Genomic DNA, 26,563 nt, shown 5'->3' with positions numbered 1-26,563 from the left:
TCCGCCTTAATTTATCCTGGAAACAAACACGTTGTGTGAATACTTTGTAAGAAGCTATTATCTCATAAATATAGCCTGAAATTCAACGCATAGAGAAGATTTTTTTGGAGCTGTCGCATCACTTTCAGATCCTTAATTCACAGCATTTTTGGAAAACAATTGTTGTTTCTTCTTTATCAGACTCTCAACACTTGGGGTTGAAAAAGTAAGATATTGTTCCAAAAGTGAATTAATGTGCCTTAAATTGGTTTTGTGTTAAATGTATGTTTTTGAAACATTAAGTAGTTTAATTATGCAGAAAATGAAGGGCTGTTTGAGGCAACTACATTCTCTCATCAGCAATATGTATGTATAACATCAATATTAATTTATTGGATAGTTTGTGAGATGACAGCCTTTGATACAAAGCAAATTAGAGATCTGACAGTTACAGTACTGCAAAGTAGTTCAATTACACCTTTGTTTTGCTATTATCTTCAGCAAATGCATTTCTCTCTTTTTCTCTATTTGCCTTCTTATTCTCCCACTGCCGTCCTTCTCTCTCCAAAATAGTATCCTCCCTCTTTCATGCTGTTTCCTTCCTTTGTTTATTCCTCATGTCGTCTTTGTCTCCCTTTTGCACGGCCAGTTTCTAGTGCCAGGATGCAATGTTGTTGTTCCATGCATCCTCCATCTGTTTCAGGCCCCCCCCCTACTTCCAGCCTCTCCCGTCTCAGAACACAAACACATCGGTGAACATACTGTGCACATGGGTTTGAGCCATCAAGTGTTTTTTTGCACTCGCCTGGCTGGGTAATGATCCACGACCCGGTTATTGAATAGAACATGGAGTACTACTTCAGTCGATGCTGATGAAAGTACTCTTAGAAACAGCTCTTTCTCCAGACTCGGTACTTGTAACTGAAGTGATTCATGCTGTAATTGATTTAATCTGCTTGAAATCCACACTCATTAATAACATTTCTTGGTGAGGCTTGTTTGTGCACACTCAGGTTCTTTGTTGCATACAACACCCGAAAATACAATATACTCTGTGTATGTGTCTGAACATGGGAACAAAAACAACCCAAATTGTAAATATATTATTTTATTTATTCGCCATGAAGTATCTATAACACCACAAGAAGTTGGGAACAAATCAGCTGATCAGTATCAGCCTCTGCTGTCTCTTTCAAACCAGACTTTGAGGTGTTTTAGTAATCTGACAAGTGCTTCCTCTTTCTCTTTATGCTCCTCCTGGTTCTGCTTTGGTCCGACCTGTTTATTGTAAATCTGTTGCTTCTGCTGTTAATAGAGATGCAAAGTAGTAGCCGCTGGTTCTGCAAGTCATTTTACCGGCTCTAACTCCCCATTATAATGTTTTCTTCTCGTAATATCCTCAGTGCTTCTTAACATAGAACCACTTCAGGCTCCTGGGTAATTTACCAAATTGTAGTTTTGTTTCACGGCTATATTTTATGGACTTTGTTTCCGAGAGATGATGTCTTTCTACAGCAGATTTGTCTGGCTCTTACCGCTACGGCAACCATATGCTTCAGCCGCTCAGTCGCTGCAAAGAAGAAGACAGGAATCAGACCCAAAACAAGTTCATATTCCAAAAGTGAATTGATTGAAACTTCTGAATAAATCATGTTTCTACAAAACACATTTTTTTTTTCTGTAAGTTCCAATCGCTGTCAGCAGTGCATGCACCTCAACTTTGTGAGTTGAGGTTGATTTATCTCCTCAGGTCTTTTTTTCTAACACAGTCGCGCCGCCGAACATTGTCTATGCATAAAATGAACAGAATGAAATGAATTAATTCTGTTCATCTTCTCTTTATGCTCTCTTGTTGTTATCTCTTGACTTGTGGGATGTGTATGCGATATTATCTCGGTTCCATTTTATAGGGGTGAAAGAGAATATTGATTCACTTGAGTATTGTCATATTATGTTTTGTGATACTGTATTGATTCTCACATTTTTAATTAATAGTTTACAAACAAAGATTCATGGCAGAAATGCTTGATGTGTTGTAGCCCCAACTGCAAGATAGCAGTGTTGTCATCAATCAATTAAAAAGTAGAGCTATGAAGTCGGATGTTACTCATGGACCTTGATATATGCAAATGCTGATCCCACAGTTCTGATTGCACAAAAAACAGACTTGTTTTTAAACGCTGTGCTTTCCTAAAATTCCTAAAGAAATCGCAACGCATCACCTTGCTTATCACAATTTAAATTGAGTCATAACGCCATCATGATGACATCGCCGGGTTCTTGCCAATGCACAGCCCTCACATCTCACCGTGGATCCTTCTAAGAAGCCTGTTGAGATCTGTTTATTTCATTAGTAAAATTATATACAACACTTTTCTTGTCAATTCCTGGAAAAAATTATTTGGACTAAAATGTCCCATGCTGCGCTCTCAAGGAAACTGCAGCAACCTTTTTAATCCAAGAACCGACTAGTTTCAAATTATCCTTTTCATAACGTTCATGTTTCCTTTTGTCGTCTGGGTTTAATTTTCCAGCAACATGTCGTGGGACAACAAAGCTGTCAGTTTGCGAATGTCGCAGCATTCTTGGCAACCTTTTGTGCTTGCTGTTTGTGAGCTGTAACCCCTTTATCGCTGCTTTTTCAGCCCACACACACACACACACACACTATGTCACTTTCAGAGGATAGATCCAAAGAGCGGAAAGGCGGATGACAACAAGATTAGAAGAAGAGAGAGAGCTAAACGATGTAAAATATATTGTAGAAGGAGAAGAAAGGAAGGTTTTCTATTTTGCATCTTACACACATTTTCCTTCCTCTCATTACCTTCTTCCATCACATCTCCTTTTTCTCTGCATTCCTCTGCCTCCATCTCTTTTTCTCTCTTTCCTCCCTTCTCTGGAAGAATAGCAATTACAGTCCAGAGTTGGTCGAGACGTTTGTAAATGAAAGAGAGAGAAAGGGAGGAGAATGTTGGAGTGGACGGGCTAAGAAGATTCAAAGAGCTGAACGTCTCTATTGTCACAGAGTCTGTGTCAGTGGGAGGCAGGAGGAGAGGACCAGTCTCTCCCTCCCTCTTTGTCTCCTCGCCTCATCCTGAAGTCAAAGAACCAAACTCAATTATAAACTCTCTCGCTGCGAAATCTGACCCTGGCACTGCCTCAGTTGTAATTTAAGGCACGAAGACACAAAAAGTCTCAGAGCAGGACTGCTGATTAACAACCAGCCTGTCGTGTAATCTCCGTGGTCAGATGGCCTGAAGAAGTGACTCGGTAAGGACCCGGCAAGTCGTGGTGTTATGCTACCGGATTCAAACTTTAGAGGGAAAATAAAGTAGTTTCGTCACTTTATTTCTCTGTTATTCAGATGTAATCCCAAACATGTGCAGGACGATGGTTTGTTGCCGTGGGATTTGGTATTCGGTTACTGTGCATGGAGATCTGACGGTGTTGAGAGATTAAATATTTGATTGCAATCACTGAGTCTTTTATGCACAGCATTGTTTTAGACAAAGCAGTAAATACAGTATTTAACATGATGATACTTGTTTCTACCCTAAATACAGTGAGACAATGTAGTTACAAATCAATTTAAAAGTAGTTCCTCTAAAAAGCGGGCTCTGCCCACTTGGTGCCTGCGTTACCCACAATGCAATGTTTAACCATCAGCTGTTTGGTTGAGTGTGTTGTGCCAGTAGCAGCTAATATAGCCTCAGGCATGGATGAGGAGCTGGCTGTAGAGTTCTGGTGAGCTTCTTTCGAGCTCCACACTCCCAGAATGCCATTCATTTCCAAACTTCAGCTTCAGATCGAAAGGACATCATCACCTGAGGCACTTTACCAGATTGTGTGCATCTCCCCGTGGAGCCACGAAACAATTAATGCAACTTTTCTCACAAAAGTAGCAGCTGTTTTAGCAGTGTTTACAGCCTTTGAGGTGAATAAGGTCCCCTTTTAAAGGGATATTTCCGCAACTATTGAATTGCACAAAAAAAGTATTGACTATTTGAATCAAAATGAATGTGTTGATCATATGATGAATTGAAAAACCATAGTCCATAGATATATTAACTATAAAAGTATTCAAAATTCTCGGCACTACAAGATAATCTGTGTGAGGAGAATCGATCCCAAATGAGGTCGACTTAAACAGACCCAAATAGAGAGAACATCAGCAGTGGCAGCATGAAGCTCCACCACTTCCCACTTGGTCTCACCGGGAAAAAAAAACTAAATAAAATCCCCCTGCAGTGATACAGTAGACACACAGACTCGATATCTGCTGCAACAGAATGACCCAACACCGATTAGACTGAATACAGTTTGGTCCTGGCTCGGCTTTCTGTTTGTTTGGGTCACGTCTCTCTGACCCGGGACCAGGTGGACCAGTTAAAACCTCGACACATGGATCCCATTTTCAGAACCACTGGCCTGGTGGAAAGTCAGTGGAGGTGTGAATATTGTCTTCAATATTTCAGTGATCTTTCAGCTTTGATATATGAATGATATGCTGAGAAGGGCAGAACAAATCAAACAATCTCAGACGGGAAGAGAGAGAAAACCGAAAGCAGTACAATCTGTGGATGGATGCAGAGTCAGACAAAACCCTCAAAACCAACACAACTCTGGACACTTCCTTTTTATTCCTTCTTCTGTTTCCTTGTTATCAAACTTGACCCGGGCTGAATCGCAGCCTCAAATAGGCCTAGTCGCTGTGTGTTTGTGTGTGAGTGTGTTTACAGCACTTACTGCCTCAGGTCTGCTCTCAGTGTATTGTGTTGGTACATTAGCCACGAACCTAATTGCTATATTTTGTCCATTAGGTGTGTGTGTGGGGGGGGGGGGGAAGTGGTGTATACACAGTGTGTGTGCGAGTGTATATGAGTATATTTGCAGACAAAGCAGTGATGTATCCCCCAAAGTGCAGCGGGTGTCCCAGATAGAGCGATCAAGCAGCGTGATTATAATGTATTACTGTAATATCACCACATAAGCATGAGATATATTGCGTTTGTGTGTGCGTGCATGTGAGATAATTGCACAGCTATCAACCTACCAGCTCTCATTTATCACTTCGTCCTCCACCATCATCATCACCAAACCCACATTCTATCTGTCTTTCTTACATGCACATCTCCTGTCTCTGTTTTTCACACACACACACACACACGCACACGCACACATACTTTGTATTATCCATGTTTTCTATGTCTGAGTAAAACAGGATGATGTCAGTGTTTAGCTTAAAAGCTTCCTTGACTCACGTCACCACACTTTGGAACTCTCTGACCTGTTGACCTGTCACCATCCTTTTCACTCAAAACAACAACATACATGTGAGTTGAGCTCCACTCAAATATTGGACATCCGTGCTCTTCGACAGCACTTGAATACTCCAACCAATTCAAAAACACTGGACCATTAAATATTCTGTGCCTCGAACATTGCCTGGTTATCGGTTTTCTTCACACTTGGGCCACATATTTGATGGATATGCAGTCATGTTGCTGCATAATGTTTGGATATAGACTTGATAGAAAGCTGGTTTTTAACCCTCAAGTGTTTCTGCTCTAGCAGTAAATGCATACTGTGATTCCAGAAAAAAAACACTGTATAATGCACAGCTAACTTATAGTCAGGGAGCCTTGTCTTGTGCAGAGACACCATGCACAATGCTCTCATTGCCTTGCACTGGATTTAAGACTTGACCTAAATAATGCATGATATAGGTCTCTGAAGTGGGTTATTTGTTCATATATATATATATATATATATATATATATATATATATATATATATATATATAAATAATTGAAGTCTCAAAATACAGCAACACAACATATGATCTAAAAATAGCATCTTTCTGTGTTCGTATTTTCTGTTGTCTGTTTTTTGCCACCCGAGTGGTAACTAACATTATTCTGAGGCAAGATGAAAACACTATGTTCCACTTACCGTCTCATTAGTGTGAGAGAGGAAGAGGAAAGCAGAAACTTGAGTGGAGAGGATGGCAGAAGTGGTCGGGGGGGAAAAGGCTGTTGGGACTATTTGCATTAAATTCTTGTGGGTGATAAAGAAGTGTGTTATGAACATGTAACCTTGTTGGCATCGATCATGCCCCTCGCCTGTGCCGCGTTGATTGGAGGGGACTTTGACACAAAGCGCATACGTCAATGCTAAGTTGGTTATTAAGTCATGGACCTGTAGTGGCCTCCCTCTTCTCTGCAGTGCAGTGCTCTCATACGGTGCAATCATGCAACATAAGACGGGCATTATCTGTGGCTCTGATGGCTGTGGGGATCCAAATGTCTTTGAAAAGAATATTCTATTAGTTTAATAGTTTTCTTATTTAAACAAATCTCATGGAAAGACCCAAACCAACCATGTGTTGGTCCATCTCTTAATAGAGGGATGCACTGTTAGTCTTAAAACCCTATCGTGATTTTTTAAGCTGTTCACGTGCTTTTAAATGGCGATTGTGGTTGTCAGGGTTTTAGTGTGAAATCGGTGTTGGAGTCGGTGTTGGAGTCGTGCAACGGTGCTGTAGTTTTTTTACTGGCTTAAAGAGAGCTTTTTCACTTCTTCCGATTGCATTTATACAGTATTCATTTGTGACGATTATCTTGTTGAACAAAATGTGTAAGTATCATAAACGTTTGTTTGCCACCGATCTTATTTTCTGCAATAATCCCATCGTCTTTTTGTTGAAGAAACCTGATGCTAACTTTCAGGTTGGCCGACAAAAATACATCCTCCCTCCAGCGCTCCATGCTCCCCGACTATTCGTACTTAAAGCACCAGTACGCATAAAACTATTTCAAACCGCATCAGAAACTCGTAACACGCAAGTTTTGTACCTTCAGTAAAACAACGGTACTGCCTTCAAGCAGCAATAGGCAGCTGCAAGCGAATGCACCTTTTAGACATGGTCAAAGAAGTCTTTGAAGTTTGTAACCCAGCATTTAGTGCCAGATAAGAGGAAAATCTTAAAAAGCAGACAGTTGGACAATAGTTGTTAGCCCATTTTACGTAAAAAGGACAACATTGTGCATTTGTTGAGGACTAATGTCAGCCAAGGATTGTTTCACATTGTTATCGGTGTCCACAGCAGCAGAAGTGTTTGTGTGTGCGCGCGTGCATGTATGCCCGATCGATGGAAAATAAACTATAGATGTCACCCAGTACACAGTTTGATCTATTTGGCAGAACATGTGTTGTTAGGATCTATTCATTGCTGGTTTTAATCTTTTTACAGGAAGAAAATGACAGGACATTGCCAGCCCTATATATATATATATATATATATATATATATATATATATATATATATATATATATATATATATATATATATATATATATATATATATATACACACACATACACACATACATACATATGGCAGGATGATAAAGTATGTTGAACATATCTACTTAAAATGATAAATTACACATAATTACAACTAACACTGATTGTACTAAAACATCTTCTTTAAAAGGTATGTCAAATAATTGCTGATCAAATGACACTCAACATTATAGATTTTGAGTGAAAACGTCATGTGTAACTTGTTTACGTTCTTGCAAATGATTGTTCTGCTTCTGGTGTTGAATACAAACGTGCACTGATGAGTGTCGTCTTGTTCCAGAAGGAGTGTTTTGTTAAAATGAGGGTTTTGGTTGCAGAACTTTGGTTGGAGTCCAAACTGCAAAGCTTGCTCATATATTTTAATGATCCTGGCTCCCTGAAGAGGAGCTGTATTAAATGTGCAGGCCAGAGATTTAAAGCCAACCCTTCTTTTCAAATTAGTCCGAACCCGCAATCTCGTGCACACGGACGTGCACGCGTTGATAGCATTTGATCCGTCAGCACTCAAAGGAATGATGGATAGATTTGTGAGGATATAGCATATGGTGTGGCTTCATCACGGAGCAGCGTAATTACCTTTCTTGTTCTGTTTACACTGACTGACTTCAAAGTCTTTGTTTATTTTGTAGGAATATATGTTTTCCAAAACCTGTGCATCTTATTAAATGCTGCATTAATGCAGAGTGTATCCCTTGAAACCATTATATCTCCACACGTTGCTTTGATACACGTACAGTATTGCTTTGAAGCTAAAAGCTCTCTCCTCTGTCCCTCACTCCCTACGTCCCTCGTTCCCTTTCTTGCGTTCTTCCTCATCTGTTTTTTCTCTCCACTTTCTCTTTCTCCTTCTCTGTTATGCTCTTCATCCCGCTAACGCTTCCATCTTTCCTTGTTTCCTCAGTGGGGCGTTTGTTGATCGAGTTCAGCTCCCAGATGACAATGGAACGGGTGCAGAGAGAAAACCCGAACGTGACGGACGGAGGCCGCTACACGCCGCCTGACTGTCGGCCTCGATGGAAGGTGTGTGTGTGTGTGTGTGTGTGTGTGTGTGTGTGTGTGTGTGTGTGTGTGTGTCACATGCTTTAAAGTAAGTACGTATACTTACACGTTTTATTATGGGAGCCCATTTCAGTCAGAATATAAAAACGAAATGACAAGAATTTACCGGTATGCACAATCAAAATCAAAATACTTTGGGTGAGTCAGAGTTATGATCCAGTAAGTCAAAATTATGAAATAGTAAAAAATAATAAGTCAAGAATATGAGCGTTTTAATAAGGTTCAAATGTAGACTTACTGCTTGAGTGAGGCCATAGTATTTTTCTTTTCATTTTGATCTATTTTTCTTTTCTACCATGTTATCTCTCTCTGGATTTAAATTAGAAGAGCAAACCAGAAGTCTGTACATCCGAGTCCTAGTCTGTATATTGGTCTATTTAATTGTTCTTTGTCTTTCTCCACCACACAATACCTCTGAGGTCAGGGTGCTTCCTTTTAGCAGTAAAAAAAGACACCAATCACCCATCGCGATGCTTAACTACACAGAAAGCAAGGTCAGTTTGCTGTCAGTCTTCATCCGAGCGCAGAATTTACCATGCTTACGCGGTAAATTATAGTTCAACCTTGGACTGTGGGGACAGCTGAGAAAGACTCACTTAAAGCTCAGAGATAGAGGACGGTCTCAAATCTGTCTCAAATCTGCAATGCCATTGAGAGCTACTTCCTTGAACTGCTTCATTCATAATATATGAGAACCAACTTCATGTACAATGTGACGTTAAACGGGGATTTTCTGCGGAAATGATTTTCTGGCGCAGAAACAGTGTATCGTAGGATGGAAACAAAGCTCATTTATGCATAATTACTCAAACAAAACACTCTCATAGACTGTCTCCTAGTCTTTGTCCATGTTTACAGAAAGCTTTCCCATAATGCACCATGAATGATTCAATGTGTGTCTTGTTTTACTTCCCAGCATTGATTTAGTTGTGCGCATTTGAATGGTTTTCCAACTGATACAAATGTTGAAAATGTGATATAGTGCAACCAAATTACCAACCCAAACTATCCCTGTTGTTTAGGTGGCCATCATCATCCCGTTCCGTCACAGAGAAAATCACCTAAAGTACTGGCTCCACTACATCCACCCGATCCTGAGACGGCAGAGGATTGACTATGGAATCTACATCATCAACCAGGTCAGATCAGGCCGGATACGCTGCAGATATTCTGTACTGTAAAGTAACACAAGCACCCACATGAGCCCAATGGCGTACGGCAAAGTCATACATCTTGCTCACGTTTGAGTCTTTGTGGTGACTCCAAAATGAAAACCATCTTGAGGGCGAGTCTTCACAGATATTTCGGCAAACAGGTGTCGGCTTTCTCTCAGTCCAACTGCAGCTCAATAAAAGTCGACGCCGTCGAAGGATTCTCACGTTACTGTGCAGACCTGTTCACAAGAGTTCACAGAGTTTGTCATGTGACGGATTAAATGCAGTGCTTTCACAATATAACGGCATCACATTCAGGTTAGATTACATTGAACTTTGTTTCTTTGGCCGATGTGAGGCGTCCATGTTTATTTAGTTTTCAGGCACTTTCATATTAGTAAGCAACTAGTCGCTTACAAGAGGAGCTTCCAGACAAATTTCCCAGTAATTACAAATTGGAAGTTGAACGATATTTTATGTCAGAAACTCATAATTACTATTGATATGACATGAATGCGGCATTAGTAAACCTGCGAGGGAAATGAAGGGATCATTTCAGCCAGATAATGAGTCTATTCCTCAACACAATCGATTAATTGTCGATAGAATATAACAATTTCCCAGAAGTCAAGGTGATATATTCAAATTCATTATTTTTTTCAACCAACAGTCCAAAGCCTCAAGATATTTAACGCTATAAAACAAAGTTAAGCTGAAAATCCTCAGGTTTGAGAAAACAGGAACCAGCAAACTTACTTCAGTAATAATACATTTCCTGGTGATTAACTAAACAATTGACTAATAATTTCAACACAGGATCTCTTCCTTTGGAATTTAAAATTATTGTGTTACCTCCATTGACAGTCAAAAAATGTAGTACATTTGAATGTGAATTTCTGCTTTGAGATAAAATACAAAGTAGTTAATGTGCAAAAAATATCAATAACTGTTAGTTGGAAAGACCTCTTTTTATGATAAACTATACTACAGACCATGTAGTATGCTTGAAGAATATCTTGTTGTAAACTCAAAATACTGTGGGTCAAGAGTTAGCCCTGAACTAGATATCACCTCATCAGTCCATCAGGTATTTTAACTCATCAATATGGTGGGGAAAAGTATATTACTGCATGTAGAAAGTCAATGTGCAAGTGCATGAACCCCTCCTCTCATCCCTAACTGGTCTTCATTGACCGTGTCTTCATCTGACAAAAACCCATCTGCAGTGAAAATCTGGAACATATTTTCTTTCACTTCGCTCAGTTCAGCGGAAGCACAAAGAGCCTGAACGCTGTGAGTGAGTGAGTGAGTGTGTGTGTGTGTGTGTGTGTGTGTGTGTGTGTGTGTGTGTGTGTGTGTTTGTGTGTGTGTGTGTGTGTCTTTCATGCTGTGTTGGGTGAGACCTCTTCTCCTTCCACATTATAAGTAATGAGCCCTCCCTTCTGTCCTTTCTCTCCCCTGTGGCCCCCTGTAAGAACCCACCTTCGGTTCCGCCTGCCCTGCTCGCGCACGCACACGCACACACACACACACACACACACACACACACACACACACAGTCGCTGAGCATCTTTCTTACCTGAAAAGCGAAGCTGTTAGCGAGGGTAAAATTTGTGTGGAGCTCTTAGAGTATTTTTTAGCCTAACCTTTCCTTTCCTTTTATTTCTTTAAGAATGGGCTAGCAGTCCATCACTGATACACGACTGTGTTCCTGGTTTATCTTCAGTTTAATCTCAAGGTAGCTTGGCCTTCTGGGGTCTCACCATGTCATTTTTTATTTGATTTAAGAATTGCGTTCCATTCATTTCATTTCTCTTTCCCCACTTGTCTCTGATCAATCTGAACGTATTTATTTAGGACCTTTCAAAACTAAATATCCAAGCGCTTCACGGATTGCCCTATCGCCAGGGGAAAAATGCCGGCATTGTATATTTCTGCAAACCAAAGATACATTTAAATGTCAATGTTTTTGCATTTTGTACAAAGCCAACAACATTAATAAAATGCCAATGTTACTGATTCTGTAAGCTACTTTTTAAAAGACTGAAAATGCTCAGCCTCTCACGTTAAAATGCTGATCTAAAACATAGTAGTTTGGTGACAATTCTTTGCATGGGAGACTGTAGGCACAGGAGGTTCCATCCTCCGTCTCTTGCTGAAGGACAGTCGAGTCATTAAGCAAGCTGCTCCATACTGCATCTTGTGTTGTTGTTTTATTAGCCGCAAAAGTCTTTCATGTAATGTCACACCTCGAGGTAATCTGATTTTACAGTTGACAGCAACGGCAGTAACTTTCACCTACACACTTCAAACAGATACTGATCCACTGCCTGGCTCGAAATGTATTCCACTCTATGATTTAGAGGTTCACAAAGGGCGGTTTTGAAGTGGAAATTACTCCTCTGTGTATTTTTAAATGCATTTGAACTCGTTGAGATTCTTAAAACCAGATATATTCTCTCACATTGTGTAGTGGGGTTAATTTCTGCCTCAACTAACTTTTGGATGATATTTGAACTGACCCAAAGATATAAATACCACAGCTGGAGGAGTCTACTTTACTTCTAGTACAAGTACTTACTGTATGACTGCTGAGAGTGCTCCTCTTTACAACTCTTACTGACTGTTTCCAAAAAGGACTGACTCATCAGCAACTGCTGAAGGGCAGACAACAAGAAAAACACTTAATTTCTCTTGATTGAAATGTCATTTTAGAGTAATTGGTAAGGAAGGACATCTTGAGGTAATACCTTTTTTATTTTCTATTAAGCAGTTGTTTATCTAATATTATCATATTGCAATTATTGTAACTCCACATCTAAGCATTGCTGCTGTAACAAGATTAATGTTTGAATCGAGCTCTGAACAAATGCTTCTTCTCGATTAGTCTGAACGCCACAGTTTTCCTTATCATCAAAAAAAGTGCAATGTTGATGCCAGATGATCATACAATAGATTAGTTTGCATTTATATAAGCTTGATGGGCCCCAAACTTGAAACAAATAATTACCTCAAGGCTAAAAAATAAATAAAAAACCCATCCATGCAGGGCCGTATCTTGAAATCTATCCAATTATCTTTTCATTTTGTTGTTGTGTGTTGCTCAATCCTCCAACGATGTACCTGGATTTCCTTTAGAGAGGTCGGGTCAGGACACACAGATACTCAAACTGCCGGACCATGACGAAGGGCGACGACAAACCGGACGGACAAGCAGGCAGATTGAGAGCAGCTGCATTAGAGCGATGGTGGTGGGATTTTGATGACAAGAATTCCTGATGGGCAATTAAAGCTTTACACCTGGCACCACTTTCCGTGAAGAGAGCGCAGAGCAATTTTCTAGCTTGCTCGCTCGAATGTTAAATGAGTGGAAGTCTGGTACCTTTTAGCACAGAGCCACTGGAGAGGGGTCATCTCATCCTTGCTAACAGGTAATGGATGGTATGTCCTTAGAGTGAAAACAGTAATTTTGTAGAAAGAAATGCACCTTGGAGATAAAAAAAAAAAAAAAAAGAGCCCAGCTCCTCCCATCATACCTAAATATATGTCATATTTTCAAACTGGCTTGTGGCCTAGCCAGTTTACAGGCAATGTCCAGCTGCTCCACAAACAGAGTCTGGTGAAGAAAAATGCTTCTTAGAATATAATGATTATTTATACATTATGATAATTGTCCGTTTGGTGTCGTGGGATTTTATTCTTACTCAACAGAAACAAGACATTGAGCATTCTCAGCGTTCAAAACACATATTTATGGTTGACTTTGTCGTTTTGGGCTTTCAGCCAAATCTTTTTCAGTGAATGGAATTATTTCACTCATGTCATTCTTGTTTTCACGTGACAGAAGTTTCATACTTAGTTAGCGAAGGTTGCTGAAGAAGGATATGGGATGGATGTCGTCTTCCATACCTTAAATAAGGCAATTTAGGGCTGTCACTAATTTCTATTTTCTCGATATTAAATCAAGTGTTTGGTCGATTAAATGTCTGAAAACCGGAGAAGGTGCATGCTGCAATTTCCCTCAGCCTCAGGTGTGGTCTTCAAGTGTCTTGTTTTACGCCAGCAACTGCCCATAAGCCAACGATATTACATTGACTGTCAGTCAGTCAAGAAAAAGAAAATCTTTTAATCCACAGAAGCTGAACCCAGCTACTGTTTGGCATGTTTGCTTGAATGACTTAGATGAGTATTCAGACAATACAATAGTTGCTGTTGAGGTACGGTGTGTAGGCGTTGCAGAGGGATCATGCAGAACGTTATATAGCAACCTTGCTGTTCTGCCCTGCTGCTCCGTATCCTCTGGCCAATGTTTGTTTTGTTGGCCACCAGCTCATCGTGTAAACTGGAGAAAAGCCCAGAGAGAGAAAGAGAGAGATGGAACAAACATATACGCAGGTTAGAACGAGAGAGGGAGCGAGCTGAGTGACAGAAGTGATGAAAAAAAGAAGAGCCATCTGCTGTTATGCTTTTTATGGGAGTTTACGGTCGATCCAAGGCTGGATATCAATATTGATTTATAACGTCTATCGGGGAAGTCTGTAAGGTAAAAGTCATATAGTATTCTGCCGTTTCTTGTTTCTTCACTGACGTGGGGAAAGAAGTATACTGTTATTGAAGAAAAAGCACCAGTACAACAATGTAAAAATGCTCCATTACAAGTTATAGTGTGGATTATCAGAAAAATAAAGTAGAAGTTCTACAGTGAAATTATATGACATAGTTAAATTGTTAATACTCATGCTTTAATGTGTTAGCAGCTTGTTTTAAGTACTTTATATCACGCTGTTGGTCTGGATTCTCCAAGGGAACACAAGGCAAATCCGAGGGGTCTTGAAATTGTTTATTGGAGAGGAAATTACGTTATGCTTTATAAATTTGTGTTTTTTATTTATATTGGATATGAAACCATCTGAAAACGCTGAGGAAGGAAATGAGGAAGGAAATGTCTCTGAGATGTCTGACCAAGTACTTTAAAATTGTAGTCAATTACAGTCCTTGAGTGAATGTAAACCTTCCACCACTCGAGATCTGTTGGCAGCAGATATGTTTGGTCCTTCCCTGAAGTACACGACTCAAAGCAGTAAACACAATGGGAATATTCTGAAAAGAGAAATACGTTGTTATTCTATAATAATCTGATTTGCTTTTTGAAAGTAGTCTTAAAAGAAAAATCGAATCTCTGTGTCCGTGGCATTTTTTTCCCCAGCAGAGATTTGAGAGGACAAAAAGGAAAGCGGGATAAAAGGCAACCTACTGACATCTGGTTTCAACTCACACAACACTTTAAGCTTCTGCTGCACCGCCTGCGCCACTAATCCACCAAGATATGACCCGCCACCCCCTTTCTCCTCCCGCCGCCCCGCCAACCCCTCGTACGCGCATTGTGTCGGTTCAGTGACTCCTCTGCATCCGTCAGGAGTCTCAGGTTGGGTTGTATAGAAAGGAGGGATCCAGTCCCTTCTTCACAGTTAGTTTTTCTCATTCGTGTCTGCACTTCAGCTCCAGCTGTTCGGCTGACCGGCTGGACACCAGAGGATCAGGATGGATTAAGCTCTGCTTTCTGTCTGCGTTTGTTTGGTCTCTTTGGTGATGGTCACATTAAGGAGGACCACGTGGTTCATTTAGGAAGCACCAACGAACAATTGACACTTCTAATGGAATTTTATCCATAATCTTTAATTGCTTTTGGATTTGTTTTTTTGCCTTTTAGTTTTTTTTCTTTTCTATTTCACATTAGAAGACAACTTTGTTGAGACGGTTGGGATCTGATCAGTGTCCTCACGATGGATCGATCAGCGTACTTTACTACTGTGTGGTGGTGCTGAAATAAAGATTAACAAACTGCTGTCATTTGACTTTGACTTCCAATTCAGTACATCAGTTGGAGCTGCAGCTAACAATCTTTTGCGTTATTGATTAGGCAATGAATGAATAGTCTTTACGTTCACGTAATATTTAAAAAAATGTATGTTCACCATCTTAAATTGCACCAAATGTAAGTCTTAAGGCATTTACACACTAGTGGCGTTTCTTTCGTCAAATTAATTTGCGCATCAAAATATTTTTTGGAACCGAGTCCTATAATCACAACATGAATATGTTAAAAAAGTGACGTACCAAACACTTATTCCTTACCTATGCCTTTCAACCTTGACGAAGGCAGCTCAGACCCACTCTGGATATTATAGATCCACAGAAATATAATATTTGCATGAGAGTATTTTTGCATCATTGTCTTCCCCCAGGTGTGTAAAGGCCTTATATAGGCATCAACCAAGCACAATAAAAGCCTTGGACTTAAAGCCTACACTGCATAATTGTTTACCATGGGGAACTCAAATTTAAAGAGCACTTTGTTTGAAGAAAACTCAATAAAGTAGCAAATAGTTGCAGACTGAGCAACAATTAACCTCAGACAGCCTGCCAGATGCTGCGCTTGGTCAATAGGATCCCAGTAGTTTGTCCTCTGCTCAAATATATTATAGAAATTTGCACCGCTGCCCATGAAAATGCGAAGTGTAGGTTATTTTTTGTCCCCAGTGTGTTAAGGCCTTTATACTTAGAGTTTTGTAAATTCATAGCACCATGTGAGCATATTTTCATAATACAAGTCATTTGAGAATCAGTCATCGACTTTGCAGAAGTGCAATTCAGAAACCTATGTTTCCAGACATCTCCAGATCTTTATTCACACCAGTTCATGTGAAGAAGCCTGAAGAAGAGACTAGAAGGACATCACAATGCCATGGCGCATACAATAAGTGACAAGATAGCAAAGTAAGATATGTCTGTCTTTTGTCTTATTTGTGAATCTGGTAACGATTTTCAGTGTTATTTAGAAATCCAGGCACCAGCATAGAATTTTCAATCCATGGTACCGGTACTCTTTATCTTTAGTTGTTAAAAGCTATGTTTTATTCTGCTGATAGACAGAACAAAGGATTTTCAATGAAAACAATCATTATTTTCTTATCTACTTGGAAAGGGTCTAGGCCTGTGTGAGATGTTTAGACGTACACCTCTTAGAATATAGAAAAAGCTGTGACTTCAGTTTTTACTCCCTCTTTCATCACCACGCTAGCCCGTGAATGGTTAATGCACGTTTTTGCTTCAGCTACGAGAAATGTTAAAAAAAAGAAGAGAAAACAGCACGAGGGAGTTTTTGTGCAGTCGCCCATGGACAATAAGATATTGATCTGATGAGTAACAACTCTGTTTCTTTCCTCCTTTTTGCCCCCTCTTCAACTTTATGTTTCAGTGTTTGCTGGAGCGTTGTGACTGTTTTGTAGACAAAGCGTACAGTAAAATAATGTTCTTATTCACTCCGTACCCTTAGACCCCATTGGGTCCCAGGTGCAAAGTGCTTTATGTGAATTTGCTAGTCTGTGCTGCAATGAATTATGGATTTAGCTGCAAACTGCTCTGCGCCTTGTAGCAAAACGTGGGATGTCGACATGATTTTAGGTCCCGGTGTCCATTAACACCACCTGCAGTGGATCGTAGTAAGATAAAAACAGTGTGACCCTTTTAGATTCAAAACTCCTAAAATGGCTATCAGACTTCTTTTTTTAAACCTGTAGTAAACCTTAAACCACACAGACACTTTGCAGATAAATGTACTATATGTACAGTATGCATACACGATGTCCAAAATGAAAGAAAACACAAAACATTTTCACATTCATATCTTCAGACCCTCATTGTCATAAATAACTGGTGAAAGCATTTACCATATCATACTAAAGAGTTCAGAATAAATACTCATTAAATGTATGCAAACTAAATGATTGACATTAGTCAAATTACTAATATCAATAAGATTAACTAATAATAATAATAATAATAATAATAATAATAATAAGGCCCCACCTTGAGATCCTGGATCAAATACCCAAACTATAAATTAAGTCCGTCAGTGTTCACTCAGAATGTCAGCAGTCAAAGTACTATTGCTCATTAAGAGTGAAATCTGTTCACCATGATGTTATTACTTAATAAACAGAAATAATAGCTGTTAGTATTATTCATGTGTTCCTTTCGCCAAATTGCATTATCTTTCAGATTAAAAATTAAGAAATAGCCTGAACTCAATTAAGCAGCTGATTAACCTCACAACAATGATGAATCACAGAAGACCTGTCACACACATTTGTCGAGGCCCATCACACAAGTGCTAATGCTCCTTGCAATACAAGTGCAAAACATTAGTGATGGACATTATATATACATACACACATATACATACATATATATATATATACATATACACACATATACACACACACATATATATATACACACACACATATATATATACACACACACATATATATATATATATATATATATATATATATATATATATATATATATATATATATAATTTTAAGCATGGTGCAACAGCAAATTGACATTCAGCATTTTAGTGATGTATACTGCCTTTCTCCCCTCTGCTCTCCCTTCAATCGAGCGTCCATTAACTGAGAGCTATTGAGACGGCAAGAGGAAAGCACAAATATGGTCCCTACTCGCACATTAAACCACTACATGATACTGTATGTGGGGCTGTTGGTTTGCTTTACAGAGTTTTGTCTCACTTCTTCACTTGAAGTTCGCGATAACTTTACGTCATCCCAAAAGGGCAACGGGAGCTGCAGCAAGCGAGCTAAATAAATACACAACACTCCGCACAGACCCAGGAGTAAACAGTACAAGACTCAAAACCAATATTTAGTGTATGGAGGAGCTTCTCTGAGGCAGGCCTGAATGTAAAGGCACACACTCGGTGCAGTAAGTGTAAATATACACAGTATCGCATGTCTCCTCTGTGTCTTCATCATGTGCTGGATCAGCATGCCGGTGCTTCATCCTGGCAGATTGCACTGAGGATGATACTACATGATACTCTGTAAACGCCACATAACCTGTATTTAAACTATTTTAACATTAATGGGGGGAAAAAAACTGGCTCACGGATCAGAAAATCAGATGAAAGAAATGCTCAATGAGGGATTGTGGAAATAAACAAGTTTGTTTTTTTCTTATGCATTTGTGTGTTGTTTTTATGTGCTTCAAGGATTCTCGGTCAAGTCCCAGCTGCATCAAGTTGAAGTTTGATAAATAAATAGAGATCAAGAACATTTTATTACAGGTCTTTGACTCAATATGTTATTTGATGTTTACCACAGGCTACGTTGCACTATAATCTAATTATCCCTCATTTAAACTGTCTGTGTGAATGTTTGAAGGTGTTTGCAAAAACTCACCTTAACATGTTGGGGTTTTTGCCAGTCGAATGATACTCGTACCATTCTATAAACTAATCTTATGTTTACGAGGGATGTGAAGTTTCATGGAAATAATTTATTTAGCATGAAAGAAATCATGAAAAACGATAAATCAGCTAAATAAATTGAAGTTAACTACAAGGCAAAAACAACCGATTAGCCGACTGATTGGCTAAGACGCTGCCTCAAATTCTTCAATCTCTTTGTCAAATGTTTCCCTCCATTCAGAGCCAGTGTTGTGATATTTGGACAGCGGCCCTCCGCTGTTCACACTTTGCTCGTGCTGTGAGCCAAACAGCTAAATGTGACGGCCTTGCTATTCAGAGAGCGTAACAGCTGTGTGAAACCCTCTCACCACCTCGACAAGCCTTTCGTTAAAACGACCTGGAAATGTCACTCTGATTCAAACCCATTCGTTCCTCGTTCCTGTTCCCCCCCCAAATAAATAAATGGTGAAAACAACTAGCTTTCCTTTAAGATGATGATAGCCAAAATGATGTTCGCTAAAGCTATCATCATTTTATGATTTTGCATTCATGAATACAGAATATGTCGGTAACGTAACAAGATGTGGCTATCTGAAGCATCCTGGTTTCACTTTGTATAGTAGTTTATGTGGTATTGACTGATTGGTTGAATGCAAGTAAACAGTCTGTGGAGAACAAAAGAGGCGGAACGTATTGGCAAGTGCAATCTGAGAACCCACCGGCTATCGTCTAACGATGATCTCACTTTCAATTGGTTTGAAATGATCTCAAAATCTATATGTTGACTCTCAACTCTAACTGGGATCGCGCATCTCAGCTTGCTAATTAGAGTGTAAACTATGAGCAGCGCACGGAAAAGGAGGTCTTGGCCCAGATATCCCCTGACTACACAAGAACCCCATATAGCTTCTTTCCCCCCGCAGAGGTGTATCCGTCGTCAGATAGCTGATGGGTTCAGAGATGCTTAACTACTAACATGGCATTGCAAACAAACAAACAAAACACTGTTAAAAAAATAGAAACATAAGGGTCTGTGTTGGTGGGGTAGAATTGATTTCCAAGTATGGGCGAGACAATAAATTGAGTTTTAGATCCATGACAAAAACACTACACAGTGGCTTATGCTATTATGAGACAGGATTTTTAACCATAAAACCATAATTACTTCTATCCTCCGTTGTGAGAATCGTGAGCGGAACCGGTATAGAATAACCTTCACATTACAAAGTCTACCAGCATTTGATGGCCATCTTGGTGTTTTTCCAGATGATGTTACGTTGTGTTGCAGCAAAAGTTGAGCCAGGTTAATGTTTTTTTTTGCAGATGACACTTATTAGTTTGAGTCCCTTGCATTGGCAATCGTGCTGCTTCATCACAACCTTTAACAATAACATCCTGCCTGAGTCCGCCTTGTCATTGACTTTGTATTATGTACTGTATATAACGACTCCATTTTCTGAGTGCATCTCATCTCTATAACGGATAGTGTTTTTGTCGAGGCGACATCACCGGCAATCTGCTTTCAGTGTGGGCCCAGGAAATCAATATTAATGTGCAGTTTTATTATAATAATGGCTGAACACAGTGTGGACAACGACACATGTGCACATATAAGGTAGGCGGTCTTGGACAGTGAGATATAACTGAACAAATGAAAACAGAGAATGTTTCATTGAGTTACATTTTGTATGGGAGAGACTTAATAAACAACCCACACACATTTGAATCTGCAACCTGCACGCTTCCAAATGCATTTTCTTATAACGGCCAGCACCCCTTTCTAGTTATATCTCTCTCCCTTTGTTTCATTGCGCCCTGCCTTTGCAACTTGTGCTTTTGAGCCGACTACTGACAAGAAAAAGAGCACTGCACCGAAGATGGGTTATAATAATGTTAGCACTATTAGAGATTACTAGCTGGGACAAGATCATTGTGTAAAACATACTGCGGTGAGCCATAAAGCACAAAAGTGGAATGGGGAAAAATATTGTTCGTCGTAATTGTTGAGAAAATTGCCCCAAAATGCTTCTCATTTATTGTGGTTTCTTCTTAATGACCGTGCAGTGTGATTCCAAAGCAAGATGGGGATAAGTGAGATATCCTGTAACTTTCAATTTTCTCCGTTATTAGAGGAGCACTTTGTTTTTTTTTCCCTCCTCATCTCTCGACAAACCTGTCAGCACTGCCGTGGTTTTTGAGTGTGTGTGTGTGTGTGTGTGTGTGTGTGTGTGTGTGTGTGTGTGTGTGTGTGTGTGTGTGTGTGTGTGTGTGTGTGTGTGTGTGTGTCGAGCACATTCAGTTCTGGAAGTCACAGCATCTCATCTGTGTGATAGTGTTGTGCTTCATTATGCCAGATGAGGCGTATGTGTAGACAACCCAATCAGAAGAAAGTGCAGTCTGTGCCATGATGCATTTGTACCAATAACATGTGGAGCTATTAATCATGAATAGATTTTCTTTTGATCTCGATGAAAAGCTCCCTTGTCTACAGAGGGACATATTTCATTAATACACACAAGCACTGTGTGTTGATGGAGAAATGTTTGTTTGATCATGTGATGATTAGATGAACTCCAGGCATTGGGATCACTGTACTGCAACACTATAGTGTAGGAAGAACCCAGGAGTAAATGGAGTAATCTGCATTTTAATAATCTCTTGACAAAGTTTTATGTAATTTAGTTTTCAACATATCTAAACATATTGCTTTATGAGGAGGTTCCATATTTATTTTTGTATTGAGTCTCTGTTTTGAATATTTTCATCACATACCTACAGGGTTTTGCCAAGATATTAAACCCCTTTATTACAGTCTTATTTGTGTAGTTTGGGACATAATTTGCATCAATGAGGATGTAATTGTATTCACCAACATTACCACTAAGAAATGGGAATATGACGACAGTTTCCTTGCGGTCAGATGGTTGTAACTAGATTTTAACTCATGAAGACAAGCCACTAAATGATTGAAGGCATTTCATCAAGACGTCACAAACTGCTGGTCCTCTGCACCTGAGGGCATTGGGTTGGCTCTTGTGCACACGTTTGACAACAGGTTGTAAACAGACTGACCGGGGGGTTTGATTGTCCGACTGCTCTTGTTGTTTTTGTTTCATCACAGCAATTAACATTGTGACTACAGTGGTGGTATTCCTGAAATGATTGATGGCCAAAACTACGGAAATAAAAGTTTCAATACACCGTCATTATTCTTTGTAAGGGCTAAAAAGCAAAGAGGCAGAAGAAATGGATCATAGTAGGTTGAAACCCAATCTCTTTTTGTTTATGTAACTTGTTTATGTAACTTCTTCAGTTACCCCCCCGAGTTTCCCCCCCAGCACAAATGACACGAGCAGACCTTAATATCATTTGGCAATGTCTTTATTCGGAACTGTACTATCCAGTTATGCCGCTCTGGCAGACTGCGTTTCTAGCTCCTCCGTCCATCCTATGGCTTTATAGGGAAGACACACAAAACACGCAATCTGCTCCAGCTGAGGCCAATTAGGCCTCATCCCTGGCACCTGTTCCCTGAGCCGCCCCTCCTCCCCTCCCCCTCTGCAGCTGAGCCTAACCACGCCACCAGCCACCACAGTTTATTTTATTGAAAATTAACCTTTATTTTAGCAGCAATTTTCCCAATGAGATTCAGAATATCTTTAACATGGTAGTCCTGGATGAGACAGCACCATACATAGTTCCACTTAAAACAGACAATGCAGCGTTTGCCGTCCTGCGAGAGCTGCCATGCATTGTTAATGGGAAAAGCTGCAGCAGGCACCCCAAGCTCAGAAAGCGTTGACAGTTCAATGCTTCGGGGAAGTGTGCCCAAACTTAAAGCTGGGAATATTTTCACTTTTGGCAGCGAATTGCGACCAGAGAATACATGTAGCCAAGCGGACACTCCTGTGTCATGTTGACCTACAGTATGTTACAACACACCGTCTGAAACGCATGAACATGCCTCTCTGCCGCAGGAACATGTACTTATTGCAGAGAGAGAGAGAGAGAGAGCTGGACTGCTGACTGGTGTGTTTTTGGAGTTAATCTAAGAGACCTGCTGCCTGTTAAAAAAAAAAAAGTTTAAGGTGAAGGATAGTGCCGTTTCCATTGATGATGATGGATGTTTAAGCAATCAATAATGTGGCGCGTGCATGATGGGCCTTGGGATGTACTATGATAGGAGCTGCTGCCGGGCAATAGAACCATGAGCGGGCTGACCTTCAACTTGTTTATCTTTTGCCTTTCTGTCAGCAGCCCAGCAGCACCCACAATGATATGAGTAGAGGCATCCAACATCTTGATGAGGGAACCCGGGAGAATATGAGCAGGGATGAAGCACCATATTAAATCTGTAAGAGACACACAAAAAAAACTGTCGATAGCAGCTAACTCATCTTTGAAAATAACACATATTGATTTGGCAAAATGGAGATGATATTGTTCTCCTCAAGGTCTCAGCGAGAGAAGCCTGTTGTACTCTGAGCTGCGGCACAGCGAAAGCTTCCTTTTGTAAAAGGAAACAAAGACAGTTATTGTACTGTGTTGGGAGAGAAGAGCATGACCTTTGCTCTGTGAAAGACATCACTCTGGCTCTTGTTTTGTTCTCGAGTTACTCTGCATACATTTTCCTCAGTTGTGTGGTATTGCATAGAAAGAGTTGGAAGCGAAGCCTGACTTTGATTTGCGCTCAACAAGGAAATTAGAAGTAAAGAAATCAAGAAACCTCAAATGAAGACAAAATTGGGGTTGTTAAAGCAGATTGGAGTTGTTGCTGGTTATTACTGCTTTTAGTTTGTGTATGAAAATTACTGTTTTCTGGATGTCGTGTCTGCTTGTCATTTTCAAGGATAACCCTGATTTCACATCAAATGCACATATGAAGCCACGGTTTTAAAGTGTTACATTTACAGCTGAATTACATTGACAGTAGGAGGACATCAATTTTAAATAGGGACGGGTGGAGGAGAAGTCACTTGTTACCGTACGTAACTTTACTATACTTTAATTCTACCAGAACCTTGGTATAAAATATGAAACAGGATATGATATCAAATCAGAAACGACCGAGGAGTTGTCCTCCCATCTATGCAATGCAGCAAGCAGATGGGAAAATAGAGAGGATGTTTTAGAGGAAAGGACATCATGAAAACTCACACTGAAACATAATCATGTTACTGCAACTGTCTGTAACTGAAACACACATGAATACACTAAAGGAAATGTGTTGAAGGTTATATTGTTAAGTCAGACTGCTATTCACTTGTTCTCCGACTGCTTCAGGATAACCAGTGAACCTTTTACAAAGATATTTCTGAGGCTGGAGAAAGAAACTGTCAATTGAATATCCGTCAGTTTTATTAATGGTCAAGAAGTCACTGTGCAAATGTTATTTGAGAAATCATTTAATGTCTTATCTTAACATTGTTGGCAACCTACATTAAGGTGGCAAAGAAGTACAAAAGCACTGATAATATGAAATTACCCTCAATTGAGAGAGATCTTTACTTTAACCTTTCCATTCTCATTTCCATAATAATGACAGTGCTTAGCAACGCTATAATTGTGTCATCTTTAAAAATAACAATGGAACTCTGAATGAATAGTTTGGCAGAACAAAACAAAGAAACCTGTAGAGCTTTGCAATCGGCTCCATAGTTCCCTCTTGCATTAGTTTCCAAAGCCCTGGGGCTGTTAAATGAATCAGACTTGATAATAGTTCGTTAGCAACACAAGCTGAGTGTGTATTTTCTATAAATGTCAGAGGCAGTTTGAACTAATTCATTGGCAAAATAAATGTATTTTGTATTATTGGCAGCGTGGTGATGTCTTAAGAAACTAAAAATTCTTAAGAAACAATTCAGATAGATTTTAATCAGCTGTCAGTGTTTGTATTATTGCTTTGAAAGTGATACCAATGATATGGTTTGCCACTGTCATTGTCGGTACAGTCATGGTGTGGACTCAGCCATCCACTTGAGTAAGAAGGATTTTTAAAAACATATATTTATGGTTGTCCTTCTTGTTGTAGCGACCTTTAAGTCTACAGTATGTGCAGACCTTTTGAGTGCATATGTAGGATCACATTAATCATACTGACATGGAAACAATGAGGACATGGAAAAGAAAAGCATTCTTTTAAGTACGCCTTTTCCTCATTGTATTTTTTGCTCTACATCAGTAATAGAATTTAGGATGTTTGTCCCGACAAGGCTACAAATAAATCATGTGCTTACGTACACACACTGGAAAGAACATTCTGCTCACCAGTTTGAAATAAAAATGAGTGGAACTGAGACGAGGCTAATGGGGATAAAGTTTCTCTCTGACAGCATGTCATCCACCTGCTAGCTCACAAAGTTATATATACAGGCTCAAATGTGATGTTCCCTGGACACGAAGATCCTACCTTTTTGTACATGGAGAAGAAAAGCTCTTTTGTTTTTGCGTGTGAGTTAGTGTGGACGGCTGGGATGTTGTTTATTTCAGCAACTTGCAGCAATTTGAGACCGTTTGTCTGTTGCGAAGGATGCAGGCATTCAACCCTGACTACGGTGTAATAGGCTTGTGTATCTGTGTCTAGCCTCGCGCTCTGCTCTTCCTCCTGCCTTTTTCTATCCCACGCCTGTTTCTCTCCGTCTGTAGACTTCCTCAACGTTCTCTGTCATTCTTCTCCACGTCTTTCCCCTCGCTCTCCAAACCTTGGCACCTCCCAGAGAGTGTGGTGGCCGGCCGCTGGTGTGTGTGTGTGTGTGTGTGTTTTGGAGGGGAGGTAATTCAGGAAAATCACAGCCATTCTCCCTCGTCCTCCCCGCATGATGGATTACCAAGCTGGGTAGAGACCTCACAGAGCCTGAAGAGCCGAGTCCATAAAATTAGCTTTTTAACAAGCTTTTCAACAAAGAGAAACGGCATAAAGATCTTTATAAGCCCACGCGTGTATCCAAGTATCTGTCTACGGCTTGATTTGTTCAGCGCTGTTAGAAAATGACTTGCGTACAATTTAAATACATGTGATTAAAAAAAAAGAAGCTCTAGTGCCAAATTAGCAGAATAGCTTTAATAGTTATCAACTGAATGTTATAGATTTGTCTTTAATGCATGAACCTTTTTGTTTAGGGTTGTAACAACGGTCAACAGAACCCTGGTTCACATACGTAGGTGCTGAGTGTTGATATAACTGCACCTCCTCACAGACTCCTACAGCTGGCTTCTCACCCGTTTTGTTTATTCTCACCACTGAAAATCAACCATATAGTAATTTACGTTTTACCATTTAAATGTCCTCACAAATGGTATCTTGTGACGTGTGAGAGGGGTCAATCCAATGTAAAACAATACCAGTTTAGAGAGAAATGTAGTTTAAGAAAGTTTCTAATTACAGTAGTTACAACCGCTAGTGCAGGATGAATCATTACTAAAGTCAAGTGATATACTATTTTCACAACCCCATCCATTTGCAACTAATCTCAGTGTGTAATGAGGCTATGCTCTAATATATTTACAATGTCCTTTTAGGAAAATATACATCAAAAGGATTGTATTGGTAACAAATGATCTTCACCTTTTGAGATAACATTCTGAAGAAAATTAAAAGTGTCAATCCTTAAGATTTCAGTTGTGATCGAATACAATGGAATTGTGCTTAGACTTGAGCGGTATGGTGTGTTGTTGTTGTTGGGGCATTAGCTTTTATGTTTTTTAGAATTGTGTGCCTATACTTCCATTG

General features: G+C 39.7%; 1 protein-coding gene across 1 annotated transcript in view; it reads left to right on the top strand.

Moving 5' to 3' along the window:
* b4galt2 (UDP-Gal:betaGlcNAc beta 1,4- galactosyltransferase, polypeptide 2) overlaps positions 1-26,563 on the top strand; it is a gene marked incomplete at both ends in the record, with an annotated part of 130,021 nt that overhangs the window by 46,940 nt on the left and 56,518 nt on the right. The window contains 2 exons of the mRNA XM_079224919.1: positions 8,249-8,367; positions 9,429-9,545. Of these exons, the coding sequence (XP_079081045.1) occupies positions 8,249-8,367; positions 9,429-9,545 (236 nt within the window). The remainder of the gene's footprint in view (positions 1-8,248; positions 8,368-9,428; positions 9,546-26,563) is intronic.

This window comes from Taurulus bubalis, assembly GCF_910589615.1.
Source record: "Taurulus bubalis genome assembly, chromosome: 1".
NCBI lineage: Eukaryota > Metazoa > Chordata > Actinopteri > Perciformes > Cottidae > Taurulus > Taurulus bubalis.
Note: the sequence above shows the minus strand (reverse complement) of the source record. Positions and strands in the feature narration are given on the sequence as shown.